General features: G+C 41.8%; 1 protein-coding gene across 6 annotated transcripts in view; it reads left to right on the top strand.

The window, feature by feature from the left end:
* The window catches only part of TNRC6C (trinucleotide repeat containing adaptor 6C), an 89489-nt gene extending 70278 nt beyond the window's left edge, over positions 1-19211 (top strand). For 2 of the 6 annotated variants that reach the window (XM_088523434.1, XM_088523433.1), the window contains exons 11-23: positions 1794-1967; positions 3214-3360; positions 3790-3909; positions 5144-5227; positions 5558-5789; positions 7272-7439; positions 8764-8955; positions 9106-9249; positions 11854-11970; positions 14108-14302; positions 15574-15644; positions 16347-16486; positions 17643-19211. In XM_088523434.1, coding sequence (XP_088379560.1) covers positions 1794-1967; positions 3214-3360; positions 3790-3909; positions 5144-5227; positions 5558-5789; positions 7272-7439; positions 8764-8955; positions 9106-9249; positions 11854-11970; positions 14108-14302; positions 15574-15644; positions 16347-16486; positions 17643-18006 — 2148 coding nt within the window. In that variant the 3' untranslated portion in view covers positions 18007-19211. The remainder of the gene's footprint in view (positions 1-1793; positions 1968-3213; positions 3361-3789; positions 3910-5143; positions 5228-5557; positions 5790-7271; positions 7440-8763; positions 8956-9105; positions 9250-11853; positions 11971-14107; positions 14303-15573; positions 15645-16346; positions 16487-17642) is intronic. The other 4 variants (XM_088523435.1, XM_088523438.1, XM_088523437.1 and 1 more) reach the window with 4 other exon arrangements.
* Positions 19212-19995: the final 784 nt, after the last annotated feature.

Below are 19995 nucleotides of genomic sequence, written 5' to 3'. Positions count from 1 at the left end.
CTGCAGTCTGGCGTCCATCTGTTGGGCCGTTTTGATTCATGAGGTGGCAGTTGTTGGCAAGGGACTGCCAGAGTGTTCAGGAATCCTGTGTTAAATTGTCCGTATCTCACCGGGATCAAAACCACTGAGTGATGCTGCTTTCAGTCTGTAATATTTGGTACACAGGATTCTTCCAAGATACTTTCCAAAGCCTTCAAATAATTAAGCACCATTATTGTGCATTGCATTGGATAAGTGTAGAAGGAAATGCTATCCCTGCAGGATTTTACATGAATTTTTTTCAAAGAAATAAATCCTGTGCTGGATTTGGCATGATTGGTACAATTAAAGAATATAGAAACTGAAAAGTAATGAGTTATAAGTGATTGTCGGTGGTAACAATTTCACCTAGTGTAGGCTGAGGATGGTGAGTCCTTCTTGTTGACAGACTAAAATACAGAAGCAGTGAATTAATTTCTGTTCCATTTGTAAGAGTGCAGATTTGTCCAGCAAGAAATTCACAGTGAAAGATTAAAACCAAGTGAAAGGGTGGCAGCCAGGGGGAAGGACATGTGCAAACACATGTCCATGATGCGGGGAGAAGTCCTTGAACCTGTTCCTGTCATGCAAGCTGCAGTTGTTTGTAGAGCGTGACTGCTGTCCAGCAGCACGTCAGGTATCCCGGGCTGCAGGACCTTGGGGATAGCATTAGAAAATGTCAGTGTCCGGCTGCGGAGAGCTGGGTGCCGCCCCACGCACTGCAGCGCCTGCTCATAGAGAAACTTCTCCTTTGCATTGAAGGGCAGCCCTCACTAATGTGTTTTTTCAGGGTTAACTTAGAATGCCACATGTACTTAGTGCCTAGTGCATTAGGTCATTTGTTTGGGTATCTGGTTGGAGGAGCGATCTGTTTTTTTTAACAAAAGATGTTTTTCAGTATCTCAGTCTGTTGAGAGCTTAGGCTTATCAGTTGAAGTAACCTCGCTCCTCAGCTATAAAAAGCCTTTCTTTGGCAGTGAAGATACTGCCTTAAAAATATCTTGTCTGGCACGAGGCAAATTAAGGATTTTTTTTCGCCCTGCATAGTTCTGGCGCTGGCCTCGGTGCGTGGTGTTACTTGATCCTGCTTGCTGCAGCCTTCGCAGCCCTGTCTGACACACAAGGCAGTGCCTTGCTGTAATAAGACCTGGATTTGTACCTCTTGGGCTGGGGGTTGTGTGATTTAATGTGTCTTCTGACTCGGTGTGTGCCGGGGCTGCCGCCTGCACCACGTCCTTGTTCAGTGGTTGATGAGCAGGGGGACTGCTCATCCCTTGTCCTAATCTAGGTTCTCCCTGGGGCAGGGGGACATGTTGAGGGGAGGGTGAGGCAGTGTCTTAACCTTCTTTAAAAGACTCTACAGGCAACATAATTTACTGCTTTAGAATAATTTTGTGCCACTGGAGAGGAGCGTTTCGCAGTGGCTATCAGTCGGCCCTGCATGAGTATTCCCAGATTCCCTGTGCACCCCCGGGGCGCCCGCGGAGGCAGCGTGGGCAGCTCCGTGCCCGGCCCTGCTCCGCGCGGGGGGACCGCGTGCGTGCGTGCGTGCGTATATAGCTGCAACAGCCTAAAGAAAAACAGCACCTTAACCCTGTTTCTCTTTTTTCTTCTTCCTCCACCCCATACTTTTTCATTCCTTATTATTCATACCTCTTTTTTTTCTTCTTCTTTTTTTTAACTTTTTTTTTTTTTTATCTTTTTGCTCATCCACGCCCTGTTATATTCCCATGGGAAACGGCTCTGTGCGCTGCCCTGCCGGGCGCCGCGCGCAGCTCACCCTTTGTTTCTCCAATCAGGATGGCGGCCTAGTGGAAGAGCCCACTACTTCACCATTTTTGCCTTCACCAAGCCTGAAGCTCCCCCTTTCAAACAGTGCACTCCCTAATCAGACCCTGGGCGGGATTGCCTCAGGGCTGGGCATGCAAAACTTGAATTCTTCTAGACAGGTAAGGCCGCTTGCAGAGACCACAGCTCGCCTTCCCACTCCTTTCAGCTCCCTTTGGAACTGGCTCCAGGCAGAAACAAGGACTCGATCTTTGTGCACGGGGTGGGGGGATAAAACAGCGGAGAAAGCACCTGCCGCATAAACGTTTCTGCTTTATGGATGTAAAACAAGTGCTTGGGTGTAATTAGCCTCCTAATTACATGCAGCCATTGAGAGGAGGCTCTCGTGTTATGGATTGACACCAGTGGACTGTGCAGCCTTGCCGTGATGGAGCTTTCTCTTTGGGAGGCGTTGCTGCTTGTCCCAGGGGTGGCTGCAGTTCCTCTCTGCTGGCTGGCATGGTTATTCAGCGACGAGCTGGCTGAGGAGCGATTGCTCTTTTTGTTCCTCTCGTAGCTGTCAAGGCAGCTCGTAGCTTTGGCAGGTGGAAGAAAGCAACTGCTGGCCACCTAAACCAGCGTGACAGGAGGGATGCTCGGGCCCCGCGACAGAGCGCGCAGAAAGGGACTGAGGGGGAAAAGGAAATGGAAGGGGAGATTCCTCAACACTCAGGGGTGGAGACTGATTTATAAACACCAAGAGGTCATAAACTCCTGAAAGGTCACTTTTGTCATAAAATCCTGTACCTGCAAAGACAGGAAAAAGCAACACAGAATAACTCTATATGTCATTCTGCTGTGGCCTTGACTACCTATATTCTATTTAGGTTAACTCATATTTAAATGTAGTAAAGTGCTTAGAACCACTTTTCTTGAGGTAATGCTTGTCCAGCATTTGCAGCCCATTAAACATACCTTTGAGAAGGGGAGACAGCACTAATATTATGCCCATCATCAGTGGCTTTGGAAAATGACTGTGTACAAGAACAGCATTAATAATTTAGCATTTAGGATGCTGAGAGCTTAATGACTTAATTCTCCTACCCCTTCCCACATCAGTACAAAGACATTTGGCAAGTGCTTCTCGTCGTTCATCTCGTGACCCACTGGGGTTGTGCTTGATATAATGGACATCCCGCCTTGTGCGCGGACATCGTGCAAAGTGTTGGCAGGTTTGGGCTGCTGTGGATTTATGGTGATCTTTGGCATGCCTAATTCTAAACCTGGTAGTCAATAAAGCTGCATATATCACTCTGTTTATTCACGCCTGCCTTAGGCATTGAGGATGAAGGCTGTGCAGGCAAGTACCATCCAGGCTGGGTGTTGGAGGGTGCGTTTAAATGCCAGTGCCTCTGTTGTCCTTTGCAGATACCGAGTGGCAATCTGGGTATGTTTGGCAATAGCGGAGCAGCACAAGCCAGGACCATGCAACAGCCGCAGCAACCGCCAGTGCAACCTCTTAATTCATCCCAGCCTAGTCTTCGTGCTCAAGTGCCTCAGTTTCTATCCCCTCAGGTTAGATGAAACTTCCTCTTCCAGATTTTCCCTTTTCCTGGAGTTTCCTATGTGCTTTCTCTTCTCCATTTTGGTTCTCTCGTGTTCTTGACTATGCTGCTTCCTTGCAGTTTCTGTGTTTATTTACTAGCTCATGAGCATTGCTAGGTTCTCATATGTTGTCAGTCTATGCAGATTCTTTCCTTCCTTTTTTTGCATCAACAGTATTTTTAGAATGCTCAGGGGTTTGTTCTCTGCTTTTTTTTTCTGTAACGGCTGCTGTTACTGAGATTTGTATTTTAGCCTCCTGTTATTTTTTGATGGTTCATATGCAAACTCTGAGAATAGTCATGTTATTCAGCCAATGTCTTGTGACTCTTTATTTATGGTTTACAGTGTTGTCACTGTTAGCAGCGAATACACAGTATTTAATGCACCTCTTTCTTCCAGGTTCAAGCACAGCTTTTGCAGTTTGCAGCAAAAAACATTGGTCTCAACCCTGCACTATTAACCTCGCCAATTAATCCTCAGCATATGACGATGTTGAACCAGCTCTATCAGCTGCAGCTGGTAAGTTAAAAGACGTGGTAAGTAAGCTCTGAATGAGAACTGGAGGCATGAAGATAACAGGAGAAATGCTAACTAAATTCGTAAATGGGAGTGACATAGCTTTGAGACAAGTCAGATGGTGTTTTGTTTGATAGAGTCTCTTCTTAAAGAAACAAAATCATGTTTTATACCTCAGGCTTTATAAATAGGCATTTGTAGAATAATTACCCTTTAAAACTAATCAGTGAAATCCAAAAAGCAGTTGTAGTCACGCTGGTGTGAGTAAGACAGTATATCCTGAAAACAGCGTTAATGTGTGTATTAAATGCCAACATATCTAACTGATTGACCAACTGTGAAACTTCTGCGTATCTGTCACAGCATAAGGAGAGAAATTTGGGCAGCTTTAGTCACCTGAAGAACGTCATTCAGTTGCCTTAATAAATAATAAGGTGTGGGATACATTTCTTGTAATGATGGAATCACATCATATGCTAAGAACAACTTGTTTTTGAAGGGCTACGTACTGCTGCTACATTTAAAAGTAAAATGATTGATAAATACATATTCAGATTTGATGTTTTTTTTAAAGCAAAACTGATATATCTTGCTAATTGCATGTGACAAATTACCTCAGTAGCTAATGTCATGTGATGGCTGTTGAAACCTTCTGTTAGTGTTTGTCACCACGACTCATTTTGGATCTGCTTTCCCAGTTTTGAGGAGAACAGAGTTGGTCTCATACCAGAGTGATAATGAGGCAGCACAAAGGTATTTGAAAAATACCTATGCAGAAATCAATTTGCATTTTAAATTCATGCAATCCAGAGAAAGAATACATTGAAAAAAGACTATCCTGCCCAATTAACCACATTAATATTGGGGATATTTTTTGGTGTAAGGATACATTTAATGTAAATAAGCTTATGATTATTGCTATATGGTTTAATTTTGATTTTGACTTTAAACTGATTAAATGCAATGTTCTGTCAGAACTAACTCATCAGTAATTTCATTCTTGTGTTTGATTTTGGAAAAAAGCCTCTGAACTTAATATATATTTTAGACTTAATGTGTTTTAAAAATATTTTTGAATATTTATTTCAATATTGTTGCTTTTGTTTCATTAGCAGCTTTCAGAAAACTCCAGGAGTTGGGTCTTTACTATTTTATAATTTACAGGAGCAGTGTCAGGCAGGCATGTCAGGCTTGTTGTGTGTGGCCAGACCCCTGACCTCTCCTTCCCATCTTGCAGGCGTACCAACGTTTACAAATCCAGCAGCAGATGTTACAGGCTCAGCGCAATGTTTCCGGACCCATGAGACAACAGGAGCAGCAAGTAGGTTTAACAGCTAACTTAATTTCACCATTAGAGTTTAATTTCAGTAGCAGAGATTGTCTTGTGTTGCACCAAACCAGCTAAAGTATCCTTCGAAACAATTACACAGAGCATGATTTGAATAATAAAAAGGACGGAATACTAGAATAATAACTCTGCCTCACAGCATTCAGTTATTGGAAGAAAGCTATTCAATTCTCAATTCAGTCGAATTTTACTTGTAAAGAGAGATCTGTTGTGTTATTTCAATGCAAAAAAGTGGCACAAGAAGTCCAGTGTCCCTTTGTTCCTCTGTGCATTTATTCCTTCTTTCTCTTTTTTTGTTGCCAGGTTGCACGTACAATCAATAACATGCAGCAGCAGATCCAGCAGCACCAGCGCCAGCTGGCCCAGGCCCTGCTTATGAAGCAGCAGCCTCCCCCTCCACATCTATCTTTGCACCCCTCTGCAGGCAAATCAGCCATGGATAGCTTTTCACCCCATCCCCAGGCTCCCGGCCTACCTGACCTGCAGACCAAAGAGCAACAGTCTTCACCGAACACCTTTGCTCCTTACCCTCTTGGTGGGTGTCCTTCATCAAAGCCATTCAGTGTTGAAAAGGCAAAGAATTTGTGTTTTGTTCTTTCAGTGTCCGACTTCTCTGGACATAAAAAATGAAATTCAGAAGTCTTATTTATTAAGCAACATCAAAATGATTAAGTCATAGTAGTCCATGTTGGTCTAGTAGCTGTACAGGTGAGCCATATTTGCTCACCTATACTCTTTCCCTGAAGAAGGAGAATAGTGCAAGTGATTAGACATTTCAAAAATGTGACAAGTAAAGAAAAATGAAACTCTTTGGTTGTTGCAATCTAAAGAGAAGACTCAGGAGACATGCAGCCACATTCAGAAATTTAAATAATAGCTTCAAAGAAATTTTGCATGTCTACTGTGGCTGAGGCAAGAGGTAATAATCTTTTCTTGTATCAAAGGAGATCTAGTTGAAGATCAAGGATCACTTAATCTAAGGAAAGTACTGAAATAAATTGCCTGAGAGGGCTCTGAAATCTTCATCACTGATCATTTGTGGTAGGTTAGACAGATCAGTGAGATACGATTTCAAAATAGTTGATCCAACTTGGAGATAGGTTGAACAGAGCAACTTGTTTTCTAGGGTTGTTTGGTCTGTGCCATAGACTTCACTTACGACACAGGGGAGTTAATGTAATCTCTTTGTACCATTCTTTGTGCTCTGTACAACAGAATTGCCAAGCTTTATCTGTCATGTAGCTAATAAAAAGGTAACTGTAACTGCTGTGGGGAGCTGTTAGAGCAGGAGTGCCAAAAGGCAAAAGCATTTATGAATTAAGGGCCAACACTAAGAATTTCCTCTCATATTTCAGCTGTCTGTGATCTGCTAATGCTCACAATTATATATCTAAAAGAATCCAGGCCCACATCATGGAAGCCTGTCAAAATTCTTCCCTAACTTACATGAATATAGAAATTAAATCTCTAGTCTGCGTGATTTTATTCTCTGTATTCAAATATATAGCCAAGTAGTATAATGCCTGCTCTGTTGAATAACAGCTGATTTTCTGTATGACTGGTAAGTTACTCACTTTGAGGAGTTTTTAACGCTGCTAGCAAGCTAAAATGATCTGCAAGATAAAGGTGTGCCAGGAATACTTTGGTTTAGCAACGAATTGATTCAAATTCTTCGCTAATTTAAACTTCGCGTTCCAGTGTGTTCTTACAGAATGGCTTTTCTGGGACAACTGTAGGAAAGTAAAAATACTGGCAGCGTTAAAATATATTTGTATATGTATGTATGTTTGTGTTTTTCCTCTTAGCAATGTCTTAAAAATTTCCGAATTCGCTGTAGATTGATTTCCCCACAAAAGCAAAAAATTCTTTCAGCAGACTGAAAATGTAAATTGCTACACATATATAAATATATTTGAGAATAATTGTTTTGTAATTCCTTTGACTGGAATTTTGAGTGCAAAAAGTTACCTTTTATTAATCCACCCTTGTGTGTATCTAACGACCTATTTCACCTTAGCTGGACTGAACCCGAACATGAATGTAAATAACATGGACATTACTGGTGGTTTGTCAGTGAAGGACACTTCTCAGTCCCAGTCTCGCCTTCCTCAGTGGACACACCCCAACTCAATGGATAATCTGTCTAGTGCTGCTTCTTCGCTTGACCAGAACTCCAGCAAGCACGGTATGCCACGCGTATCCTCCGTGTCCATTGGCCTTTTTGAGACTTGAGTCACACTGGAATTGCACTTTTATTTCTTTTTTTTTTTTTTTTTCGTTCAGAGTTGATAAAAGATTGCTACAAAGCACCCTTTCAGGCTGTAATGTTTTCAAATGGTTTCTGTAGTCATGCTCAATAGGCAGAAAATCTTCACTTTCTGCTACTGCCTTTGTGTAAAAATCCTTTTTTCATTTGGTGAATGATATTGGTTAGAAAATGGGATTTCAAGTGAAGCAAACCATTAGTTCTGGTATGCAAACATCTTCCATAAGCTTCGCTTTACTCCAGATCTGCACATCCTTGTTCCAAGGCTTTCTCTCACGTTTTTTTCCAATGCATCTCAATCAAGACTTCATCAACCTTTCACAGCTGGTCAGGCATGAAGGCACAAAGGATTGTATGATACATATGTATATTTTTATATATATATATATATATATATATGTATGTACATTGGGAAGGAGGGACACAGACATTATGGTGTTCTAGAGGTAATTGCTAATCTGTTGTACAATTAGTCTTTTTTTTCCCCATGGGATGAGCTGATTTTAAAAACAGAAAAAACACATGCACACACACACAAAACCACCTGGATTCCAAAGAGTTACCCTGACAGTTTGAAAAAGCTTTACAGATACATGCTTTTAATTGCATCTGATACCTTTATCTCTATCAGTATCCGATATCCTGAGTCATTTTTTCCTAGTCCTTTTAGAACAGAATGCTCCATGAACTTTACTTTAACCTGTTTTTTATTATCAGCAGCGCAATGTATTTTACATTGCAGTGCTTTTGATTTCTTTTCTTGCACGCAGTTGTACTTCTGATGCCAAATTGCTGTGTGATAATTTGTAAGAACCCCAGAACTGCCGTTTCAAGTCAGCCACGCAGCCAGTAATGAATATGTAAGGAAGGATGAGCGCAGGGCATTGCCTGCAGTGATATTTCTTAATATGCTGCCTCAGCAAATTTCTGTTTACAGGCTTAGTAATTATTTGAATCACTTAGTGTCTTTCTGGTGGTGAACTAATCTGAATTTCTTTAGCTAGCCAGAACGCCTATATTAATGTACTACTAGTACACGCCACAGTTGTAATCCCTAGTAAGGCTGTAAAGCTGTTAAGCCCTGCATGCTGTGTTTACTTTTTTTTTCTTTTGTGGAAAAGAGTTTTGAAAAAAGTTTTGAAAAGAGAAAAGAGCATAATAATCAAATGTAGGTTCAGAAGAAATTCAATACTGAAAAATCAGTCCTGTCCTAAACAACGCTTTTTCGTGCTGTTCATTTCAGGTGCTATCCCTGGAGGTTTAAGTATTGGTCCTCCGGGAAAGTCCTCCATTGATGACTCCTACGGCCGGTATGATCTGATCCAAAACAGTGAGTCACCAGCCAGTCCACCCGTAGCTGTTCCTCACAGCTGGTCACGTGCCAAAACTGATAGTGATAAAATTTCCAACGGCTCCAGCATAAACTGGCCACCAGGTAAGAAAACATGAAACTTTCACATTAAACTTCCTCATCTCCTTGAAAACTATCATTGACTTTGTCTATTGAACCCTCTTACCTCCAGAAGAATTTAGAATGAACAATTATGACCTTATCTCCTATTGGTTTTTTTAATTTTTGGAACAGAATTTCATCCAGGAGTGCCATGGAAAGGCCTGCAGAACATTGACCCTGAAAATGACCCTGATGTTACTCCTGGAAGCGTTCCGACTGGGCCCACCATAAACACCACCATACAGGATGTTAATCGCTATCTTCTCAAAAGTGGAGGTAAACACACAGACTTCTTAGGAACGTTCATGGTCCCTGGAAGTTCTGCTACGCTCTGTAATGCCTGACACTTTATTTTGCACAAGATTTTGCTCCACATACTGACCAATCTTTGACCCTATATGAAATAGTCATAAAGTATTAACAATTTCCACAGTTGTTGCAGATGCAGCAAGCTGCTGTCACACACAGTTGTTGCCCCATTAAAAGCTCAATCAGGAAAAGGAATTAGACCTGTGTTAACCTAAAAACCCTCAAAGATGAGGAAAAAAAAAGGGAATTAGCTTGTAAACTAGTAATTTCCCAGTGCCATTTCCATTTCCTTTGTTCCAGGTGTGTCTAGTCCAAAATTAAAAGGGCATTCTCCAGGATTAAGCAGTAGGGCGATACTGTTTACCAGTGAGGGTGGATTATATGAAAGATGGCTTGGTCTAATTGTGATTAGTATGTCACAAGAGGCAAGTAATCTGAAGAAAAGTGTCTGTTAGAGCACTGTAGTATGCACAGGAGGTTTCTAGTCAGGTTGTCAGAAGGACTTGACAAGATTAAAAATGTGTATTTTGTTAGAGTAGTTAAATGGGTGATATCAGCACATCTTAAAAATGAGAATTGCCCTTGAAACTGGTTTCCAGGTCTGAGCTTGTTAGTTTAGGTGGAAGGACATGGAACCTGAGGGAGGGGAGACATTGGAGTTTCATTGCCTGGAGTAATGTGAAGTTGTGTCTCTCACTGGCTTTGAAACTGCCAGAAAGGAATCTTTATTTAAGCTGAAACATCAAGTATTCATGTACATGTATAATGATGAATTAACTCTTAATGACCCCAGTGTACTTTCAGTTGCAGGCAACTGGAAACGTTTGAAGTGATCTTTTCAGTGCTAAATAGAACAGTACAAAAATGTAATTCAGCCAAAGTTGAGATCAGATGCATCTGAGAAATTCTCCCTTTAGGCCAAAAACACAGCGTTGCAGAGCTACACCTGTATGTCTGATGACAGCTCCTGCAGGTCTTATTCCTTTATAGAAGGAAAATGCATGCTAGCTCTGTCAGTATGTAATCTTATCTATGGACAAAGAAATAATTAAACTACATAACTGAATGTCAGTAGATGACCTTTGCAGAAGTAAAGAGCTTCCAAGAGAAAAAACCTTGTGAAAAGCAGTGCCTGTTGGAGTCCATAGCTTCCTTTCCTCATCAGCTTTTTATCTTTTTAATGTAAATAATATAATTTTAATTAACGTGTCATTGCAGAATCAGTTTCTGGTAGGCGTGTAAGTCTAGGCGTTTGCATTTTAAAAATCCACAGCACTCTTGTAAGCACCGCTTCGTGTGAGATAGGAACTTTTCATGGCACGTGGCTGGGAAGAGACCAGCTTCAAATATTAAACATTCTGCAGAGCAAATACACAAAACCTGAGCTCGGCTTTGGCTTGCCCTGATGGCTAATGAAGGTTTACAGGAACATCTGCTGCAAGCTAGAAGTCTTAGTCAATGAAATCAGGATCCTTTCCAGCACTGCGAGCGTAGGATCTGCTGAATCTAGGGGCACAGTTCCCTTTCCCCCAGGCTTCCAGAGAGGTGTCTGCGTAGGGAATGGGTTATAGCAAGAGAAGACCTTGATATTTAGCTATTCTGCTTGAGACTCGTGTCTGTTTTGGTGTGTCCTGTGGGACCCAATAAGTCTGGATAAAGTAAAGTTTGGGTTTTGCTACAGCTGAACATGTAACCTATGTCGTTTATTGAACTCTGAGAGATCAGATTGTCCTTTTATGTCCTCCCTTTTATGTACCTCAGTGCATCACTCTGTGCCTTTTCCCAAAGAACTTGCCTATTTTTATTAGTCGGTTAAAGACACTTGAGTATCGCTGTATGTCAGTAATGATAAATCACCCGAGATACACACTTTATTTTTGTTGGTGCCTAGAGAGAGCACTTCCAACTCTTTTGGTCTTCATAATGAAGATATTTTATTTTATGTTCAGTTTCTTTCATTTGCTGCCAGTTAGGAAATTGTATGTATGCTTAGATAGATCCTCAGATTGTAAATGATTTACCAAGATGGTTTCAGGCTGTTTCCTTTAATGTTACTAGTTTGGAAAGAGACTGCTAAAATATATCTTTGTTTTACCACAAGTCTACAAAAAATAAAGATCTGTGTGGGCTTTAGAATGTGAAAGTGCTTACCTCAAGTAATTTAGGACAAATCACCCATGGTAAGAGGTTAGTTTATCATATACATCTGTGCTCATCTACAGTTGCCATCGCTCAAGTCAGTCGGTAAAAAACCTTTATAAATAATGCCTGTTCCTTGAGACTAAACAGTTTAATGCTGATATTTTAGAGCTGTGCATATTAAAAGGAAATGCAGGATTTGTCTTCTGCACAGGCACTAATACGTTTGCCACTATGGCAGCCTTTTCTTTTCCACTGAAGACTTCTGCTTCACTTTATCATGCTTTCTACAACATTTCATTCCTAGACTTCAGAGACCAGGCCGATTCAGGACAATAACTTGCATGGTTTGTATTTGCACACGATCGAGTTGCGTCACACCAAACCTCATTATGGCCATCTTTCTTAGCTGCTTCTTTGCTGGTTCTGCAGGGTCATCCCCAACATCATCTCAGAATGCCACGCTGCCTTCATCGAGTGCCTGGCCGCTTAGTGCCTCCGGCTACAGTAGCTCTTTCAGCAGCATTGCATCCGCACCTAGCATTGCAGGTACGAAACACGGCCTTTCTACCTTCCCATTCCTCCACGTTCTGGAAAAAGGCCCTAGAAAAGTGCTCCTTCCCAGTTATTACAGTGGTGCTACTGTAGACACAAGCACATTTTTTTAAGTCCTGTGGTAGTTAGGCAGCCCCTGGCAACTCTTGGGCTCTGAGCATTGTGTGGCATGCCTGGAATTGTGCTAAGGAAAAATGTATTTACTCCACGTGCTGCCATATGCTGTCACTGCGGGTTGGTATCTAGATCTCTTAATTACAGTTTCCATTGCAGCTTTGATGGAGGTATGTCCTATTCTGTAGGACCTCGGTAGTAACACTGTTATCAGACCTTTCCAGTAAGCACGGATCTGAAATAACTGTTAATAAATTCACATTTAAAGCTGAACCATCTTTAACTTAGGAAAAGGTTTAGTAGGAGGTGCTCTGTTGTGGAGGGGGTTGTTTGTTTGTTTGCTTTAGGAAGCTTCCTAAAGAACAGGTTTATTTTGTGGGTGTGTCCTCTTAAGTAGATTAAGCATATGTTTAAAAGTCTTTAAATAGCCAATCCGAAGCCTGATGCACCCTATATGCCTGAGCTTGCAGATGGTCTAGATAACGTGACTTGTCCCAATCTTTTTAATGAGCTGTTAATTCTGAAGCCTCTCTCTCTGCAAGTCACAGAAACTTTGGTTGCTACCTGGCTACCTAAATATCTAATTTATCCCATTAGAAAAATGTGCAGGGGCTGATGTATGGATTGTATTATCAGTATTGTATTTAATCAAAGAAAACCTCCACTTTGAATAAATGAAGCTGCAACCTCCAGGTCAAACTGCAGAATGCACTTCATGCTCTCAGAACAGAAAAAGCTTTTGTTTAAAAGGTTTTGCTCCAATGAGAGCAAAGAAAATGAAAGCGGTGGCTTGCTTTTCTTCTAACTGCTATGCATTTCTTCTTTATTTGCTATTATTTTTTTGCAATCTCATCTAATCTTTGTGTTAACCCCATGAGAAGTAGTGGCATAGCAACATCTAATCTGCGGTAACATGTACGTATCATGCTTGAATTGCAAGCTGAGCTGCTCGGAGTTCTAAAAATCAGGCTGCTTCCTTCCCCTGCCCCCCCTTTTTCTCCTGTTAATTTCTCACCCATCATGCTAAATGCTTTTTGTTACTATAGTTTGCAGAAAGTCTGAGGACTTATTGCCCTCTTGCTCAAATTATTATAATTCAATATAAAATCATAATATAAATAGTAAAATTGAGGCCATGGTTTGGTGATCGGTAAATTAGACTCGAGAGCTGCTATCAAAACCTCTCTGCCTAACTGCAAAGCCCTTAGTCTGCCCATTCAAATCTGGTTTTAAAAAATTTTATGTGTCAGTTTTGCATCTTGGACTGGGGCAGACCAATTCCCTGCTGCAGCTGACGGAAAGGCATTGAGCCAGCATAAATACAACAATTCTGCTATGGCAGAAGGTGCAGCGCTGCGACCATCGCAGGCCCTTCTGGTCACCCGTGTGCTGCTGGTGGTAGTGACAGTGGGAATGTGCTGTGACAAGGCAGCTGGACTCCCCACTTTCAGCACATGTGTTGTTACGGGGTGCAAATCCAGAGGTGTTTCTGCAGGTTGTATTTCAGTATCTATAAATTGATTCAATTTTATGTGAAGCTCTGAGTGCAAAATTGTACTTTTTATTCTCATGTTTGTCTCTTATTTTATAAAGCTCTGAAGTTGCTTTATTTTAGATAAAATGAGTTGAGTACAAAAAGTGGTTAAATTCTATTCAACCTGTGAGAGTATTTTGAAGTTTCATTTTAATTCTGATGAAATTAGATTTCAAATGCTTAGGTCTATCCTTTAGTCTTTTTTGTGTTGTGCAGTCTTTTATGAGAAAGAGAAATACTAGGAGGTAGAAACAAGGGGACTGTATATAAAGTATACAGTATAAAAAGTATACTAAAATATTTGAAAATGTAAACAGTAGTATAATTAAATTCAATGGGAGTAGGATTTATGCCTTTTATTCTGTTTCTCTCCTACATAGATGGAAAAAACACAGTTGTTGCAGAAGCCTGAAGATCACCCATCCTGTTTAGTTTAAACCCTGTTGCTAGCTAGCAATACACATATTTTTTTTTCTGTTGCAGGTAAATTGTCAGACATCAAGTCAACATGGTCCTCTGGCCCAATCTCTCACACGCAAGCCTCTCTATCCCATGAACTCTGGAAGGTACCCAGAAACACTACTGCTCCTACAAGACCACCTCCAGGCTTAACCAACGCCAAGCCATCATCTACATGGGGTGCCAGTCCACTGGGTTGGACCAGCTCTTACTCCTCCGGTACTTCTGGATTCTGTATTTTATATTAATTCAAGGCCTTCATTCTGTGGCTGTTCATGTCCGTTCTCTGTGGTACAGCGGGGAACCCTCGTCCAGAGTTCTGGATTAGGCTGCAAGTACTTGAGGCTCAGTATGAACAAGGTCACATCTGTTTCAGGGGTGGATACGTGGGATAGGATGTAAATCGAACTGTCATCAGTCAGGTGATCGTATTAGTAATTTTGCCAATGAATTGCCAAATAATTTCACTCCAACAAGGTTTTTATTCCATTCTGTTAACTTTTAAAAATAGCTTCTGGATACATTGGTGAAGTATTTAGGACCTGAGGGACTGCAGGACTCTCAGGAGCACCTTACTTTTTTCATGCAGTCTCTTTCTTTAGGTGCGATTATTTTGTTTAATTTCGAATTAGGGAAATGATGAGTATGGCTCTGTCAACACGTATCATGCTTGTTTACAGAGTGTTGTCTGCTCCAAAATAAATGTTCCACCTATTTTGTCTATCTGTTTTATTAATCTGGCCTCAGTGAGCTTGGAATCGAATGTTCTTCCCTGCTGTTGCCATTTTTTGTGTGGTTTTCATGATTTTGTGTCTGCTTTCCTCATCAAAACCCCACCTGGTGGGCGCACAGTGCAGGTGCCGGATCCTCTCGGGAGCCAGAGCCTGGTCACCCACGTGACTGGAGAAGTACTGCGGTTTTTCAAATGCCACTAATAAATGTCAAGCCTGTTCAGGTCCTCATTGTAAAACACCAGGCTGAGCTTGGAAAAGCAGGTTTCGCCGGTTGTATCCCGGGATCTTTAATCAGAACATTGTCAGTGCGGAAATACCTCTTTTGAAAACGTTCATACACAGTAATGTATCACTGGCAGGACAGCAGAGTGCTGCAGTGCTATAAAAATCCTTAAGAGCAAGCAGCAATCTGAGCTTGGACATCTGAATAGCTTTTAAAAGGTTTCTTCCAGTTTAACTCTGCTGTGACCTGCAGATGCAGTTAGTGGCAGTGACATACCTGCATCCTCTTGTTTTCTAGTAGCTATTTTGGAAATGTGGAAAATGCCACAGATCTTTTACATGTAACAGAACTAGCTTTTCATTCAGCAGCCTTTCATTTCAGAGAAGGCAATAAATCAACACGGGGGTAAACTGTTGTTAAATTGTTTTTCGGTAGCAATTACACTTGCTATTATGTTGCAATTCCAGATGAGTTTCCTTATTGCTGTGTGCTTGTCTATATCATGGCAAAATATTTTGTGTGCCATTTTGTAGGTTCTGCATGGAGTACTGACAGCTCAGGAAGAACAAGCAGCTGGCTGGTTCTTCGAAACCTCACACCCCAGGTAAATGCCATTATATGTAGCTAGGTATGAAAAGAAACCTCTTCTACTTAAGAAAGAATGGGAAGAACACTTATCAACCTTGGCCATTTAGTTTATTTGAAAGGAAAATACATTATTCTGCATTTGTTACGAGTATCTGTCTTATACAGGGAATCAGTGAAGCTCTTACAGAGTCAAATGTGAACTTCAAGAGTATGTAATTAGTCATTCTTTGTACACAAATTATGCATGTGTGTAAGTTTGGAAGTGAATGATACCTGAAGGCAGATTCAGAGATTTAAGCTTTGTTTCCTGTTGATTTTTCTCGAGTCTGTCGAATCCTCTCATCCTCCCACAGAATCATTCATTCATAAGGAGGAACATAAGCGGGAAAGCAATGAATGCAGACATCCAAAGTGATCTGGGAAAAAAAATGTTATATTTATGAACAATTTGTTTTTCCTTTGACTTATCTGTAGACTTTTTGTGATAAATACAGCTAGTATCACCAGAACTGGAAAATGTTGTGCTCTAGACTATAGAGAAGTCTTGAAAAGACAGGATGCCTCACTTCTGTCAAGACAATCTATAGCTAAAGTGATGTTGTAGAATGATCTTTTTCTTTTAAGTGCACTTCTTTGCTTTTAGAAGTGTTTGGTTAGCAAGCATTGCAAGTAAAATCACAGAAATGCAAATAACCATTTGTCCTTGCTCTCTTACCAGATCGATGGTTCCACACTGCGGACACTGTGTTTGCAGCATGGCCCTCTAATAACATTCCACCTGAACCTGACCCAAGGGAACGCTGTGGTCCGATACAGTTCCAAGGAAGAGGCAGCCAAGGCCCAAAAGTCTTTGCATATGTACGTTTTTGCCCTGTCTTTCCTTACTTATGAGGCCAGTTACATCCCAGGGCCTATTTTTTTTAAGTATTTGTTTGCTGGGATTCAGAACTGATCACTAGTTTAATCTGATTTTGGATATTGCCTATTGAGAAAGTTGCACAGAGGAATACAGTGATTGCAGGACACTCGATTGCGTGCACTACTCGTTGAGAGGTCATTGCAATAATAGATATTCACCATTAAGCATGTGCTCCGTAAGGAGCTGTCACCTCTAGGACTTCTGTGGCAAGGATCTTGAATTCCTCAGCAATCTAGACCTTCCAGGCCAGCAAAAGGGAAGTTAGATTTGTATGAAAAGGAATAACAGAGCTGATTGATAAATTACGGTATGATTGCAGTAAAATCATGTGGCCACTGCTTTTAATTTCAGTATTCAGAGTTGGTTTGAAATCAGTTACTGACATCATAAAACTAAGAAAAGATACTTGTTTTTGATGGCAACCCAGCAAGAGCCTGCATTCAGGGGATGGCGGCCAGAGCCCCCTCAAACATTGCTAGTGCTTGCTTACAGACCAGTTTTTATTTCAACAAAAGTATAGTCATCATACATATGTTCTGAGTTTCATGCCATGCAGTTGTGAGACTGAAGTAGCGAATCTGGTGCACCGGTGGCTTTGTCTTTCTTTCATTTTTGGAAGTTCTTGGGTTGCCAAACAAATGCCAGAAGAAAGTAAGTGTTAGATTCTTGGGACAATGCTGCACCCATTCCATCAGTCATGCAACTGTTGTTGTGTCTTGGGATACAAACACTTAGAAATTGAACGCAATGCTAGAGCAAAGTGACGTTTTAAGAAATTAAGTGAAAAAGCCTTCCACTTCGCAGGGCTGAACAGTGAGTTGCATTGAAGCATGAATCAGTTTACAGCTCTTCATCTAGTTAGTTGATTTTAAAATACACAACAAATTCCTGGATCTAAATATCAAAATGTACTTGGGGAGGGCAAGGTAAGGGGAAGAGCTGAGGGGTTTGCTATGAAGCGCGGTCCTGGGTGGCTCTCAGTCGCTGCCGAAGCTGGCGCGCCGCCGCCGTGCGCTGAGGCGGCCGGGCGCCACAACGAGGTGGCGCGCGACGCGGCGGCCCCGCGCTCACCCCCTTCCCTCTCTCCCCGGCCAGGTGCGTCCTGGGCAACACTACCATCCTGGCGGAGTTCGCCGGCGAGGAGGAGGTGAACCGCTTCCTGGCGCAGGGGCAGCCGCTGCCGCCCACCTCCAGCTGGCAGTCGGGCGGCGGCGGCCAGGGCCGCCTGGGCTCCGGCGGCAGCGGCGGCGGCCACGGGCTGGTGCGCGGCGACGGCGGCCACTGGCCCGCGCCCTGCCTGGGCGCCAAGGGCAGCAGCGACCTGCTGTGGGGCGGCGTCCCCCAGTACTCCAGCAGCCTGTGGGGCCCCCCCAGCGCCGACGACGGCCGCGTCATCGGCAGCCCCACGCCGCTCAACACGCTGCTCCCCGGGGACCTCCTCAGCGGCGAGTCCATCTAGGAGAGCGGCGGCCGCAGCAGGAGAGGCCCCGCGGCGGAAGGCACAATCAGCAGCACTAATGGAGAAACGAAATGGAACAACAACAAAAATATAAAAATGGAAAAAAAAAAAAACATCGTAACCCTTTCCAGTCCCGGGCTTAGCGAAGAACCCAGCTTTAACAGATGAGACTGGCAGCCCTATTTTTTTTTTCAGTACCTCTGTCCAATATCGAAGCTGAGACTGCAGAAGCCCTTGTGAACTGTTAAGGCAACAGTATGGGCTGGTTTTGGTCAGTGTCCCGTGCTAGCGACACGTTTTAGTCCCCTTTCCCCCCTGCCCCAATGACTTTTTGTTTGGTTGGTTTTGTTTCACGTCGTCTTTTTTTTTTTTTTTTTTCCTGTTCGTACGGTGATATTTTACAAACCGAGTCTAAAAGCTGCTTAGAATAGGTCTATCATGAAGGGCACTTTTCAGAATTGGGGCTGGAAAGGGTTATTTTGTCGACACAGGATGGGGAGGGACGGGGTGGGGGGAACTCAAGCCTATTTAAAAATGAGCCTGTGACTCTTATGCACATTACCGGAGGCGGACCCAGTAATCAGAAGGGGTGAAGTGTGATATTTAGCATTGGTACCGGCACGGAAGGAATCTGAACAGTGACTATTGACTGTACAGGTTGAACTGGGGGGACGGGGTAGGCGGGCGGGGGGTCGGGGTATCTCTGTGTCCACTACTCCCATGGATCTGCCTATGCACATTTACCCTTGTTTTCATGACTTTTTTTCCATGGCATTTTTTTAATCCCCCAAAATCTAGAAAAGTTTAAAAAAAAACACAAAAAAAACACAAAAAAAAAGAAAAAAAAACATATCAAACATGCAAATATACTTGAATCCAGCAGGCCAATAACAAAATGTGAACACTTTCTAAGTCTAATTATTACACTTCCAGGTTGGCATCAGTACACAAAAAAACAGGCTCTAAGGATTGCTTTTTTTAAGTTCGGACTATATGTTTTGTTGGGACAGACGTGTGTGTGTGCGTGTGCTTGTGTGTGCGGCCGCGTGTGTTTTAACTGAAAACGTGTGAATTTCTTGTTTTCCTTTTATTCAGTATATGCTTTTTGTTTGCTCATTGGTCAAATGTTTAATTGTTATTAGCTTCTAACTTTGCACTGAGTGTCCGCAGCCCTTCTTGTAACTAATTCTATGATGTTAAAAAGATTTTTAAAAAAAGAAAAAAAAAAAAGAAACTGATAGAAGGGGCTGGCGACAATTCACGTGTAAATGTTTACTCAAGGACTCTTATCGCATTTTAAAAATTACAGTGTGTATCTCTGGAGAATAATATGTATATCTACCTTTAGCGGCTTTTTATTGTGGACTAATGCAAGAAAATTATTACCGGAGTATTGCACCGTTTTTTCCATTCGGAATATAAAGTTTAAAGAAAAAAAATACTCTTGTTGAACTGTGGCCATAGATAATTGTAAAGAATGGATAGTTCCCTTGCAAGCAGGAACAGAAACAAGCACTTGGACATAGGTTTTGACTGCTTTTGGAGGAGCCAGGAGTTTTGGCTCCCACCTGTTTACAGACCTTTTTTTCTCCTTCAGACTTTAACATAAAAAAAAAAGGAATTAAAAAAGAAAAAAAAGAAAAAGAAAAAAAAAAAGACTTCCATCGTAAAGAAAACTATTTTCAGAATGAAGATATGCTACTTCAGAGCTCTGGGATTGAACAGTGTTGATGTATTATTCTTTTCTTTGGCCATTGCTGTGTACTATTTTTGTTGTTGTTTTCCTCCTCTTCGTCAAAGTGGCGAAAACTTTGTGATCACTATCTTGCACATGGTGGAAGATGTCTCAGGAAAGCCGGGTTTCCCGAGGAGCAACTCCACACCATTTCATGTATTTTTAAAACCCAACTCCTAGCACTGAAGATATTATTAAAAAAATTTAAAAAAAAAAACAAAATAAAAAAAGACAGTAAGAAAGAAGAAAATACC

This window comes from Tinamus guttatus, unplaced genomic scaffold (assembly GCF_059628265.1).
Source record: "Tinamus guttatus ecotype Peru unplaced genomic scaffold, ASM5962826v1 Tinamus_guttatus_pri_ptg000188l, whole genome shotgun sequence".
Taxonomy (NCBI): Eukaryota; Metazoa; Chordata; class Aves; order Tinamiformes; family Tinamidae; genus Tinamus; species Tinamus guttatus.
This window is presented reverse-complemented; position numbering and strand designations above follow the sequence as displayed.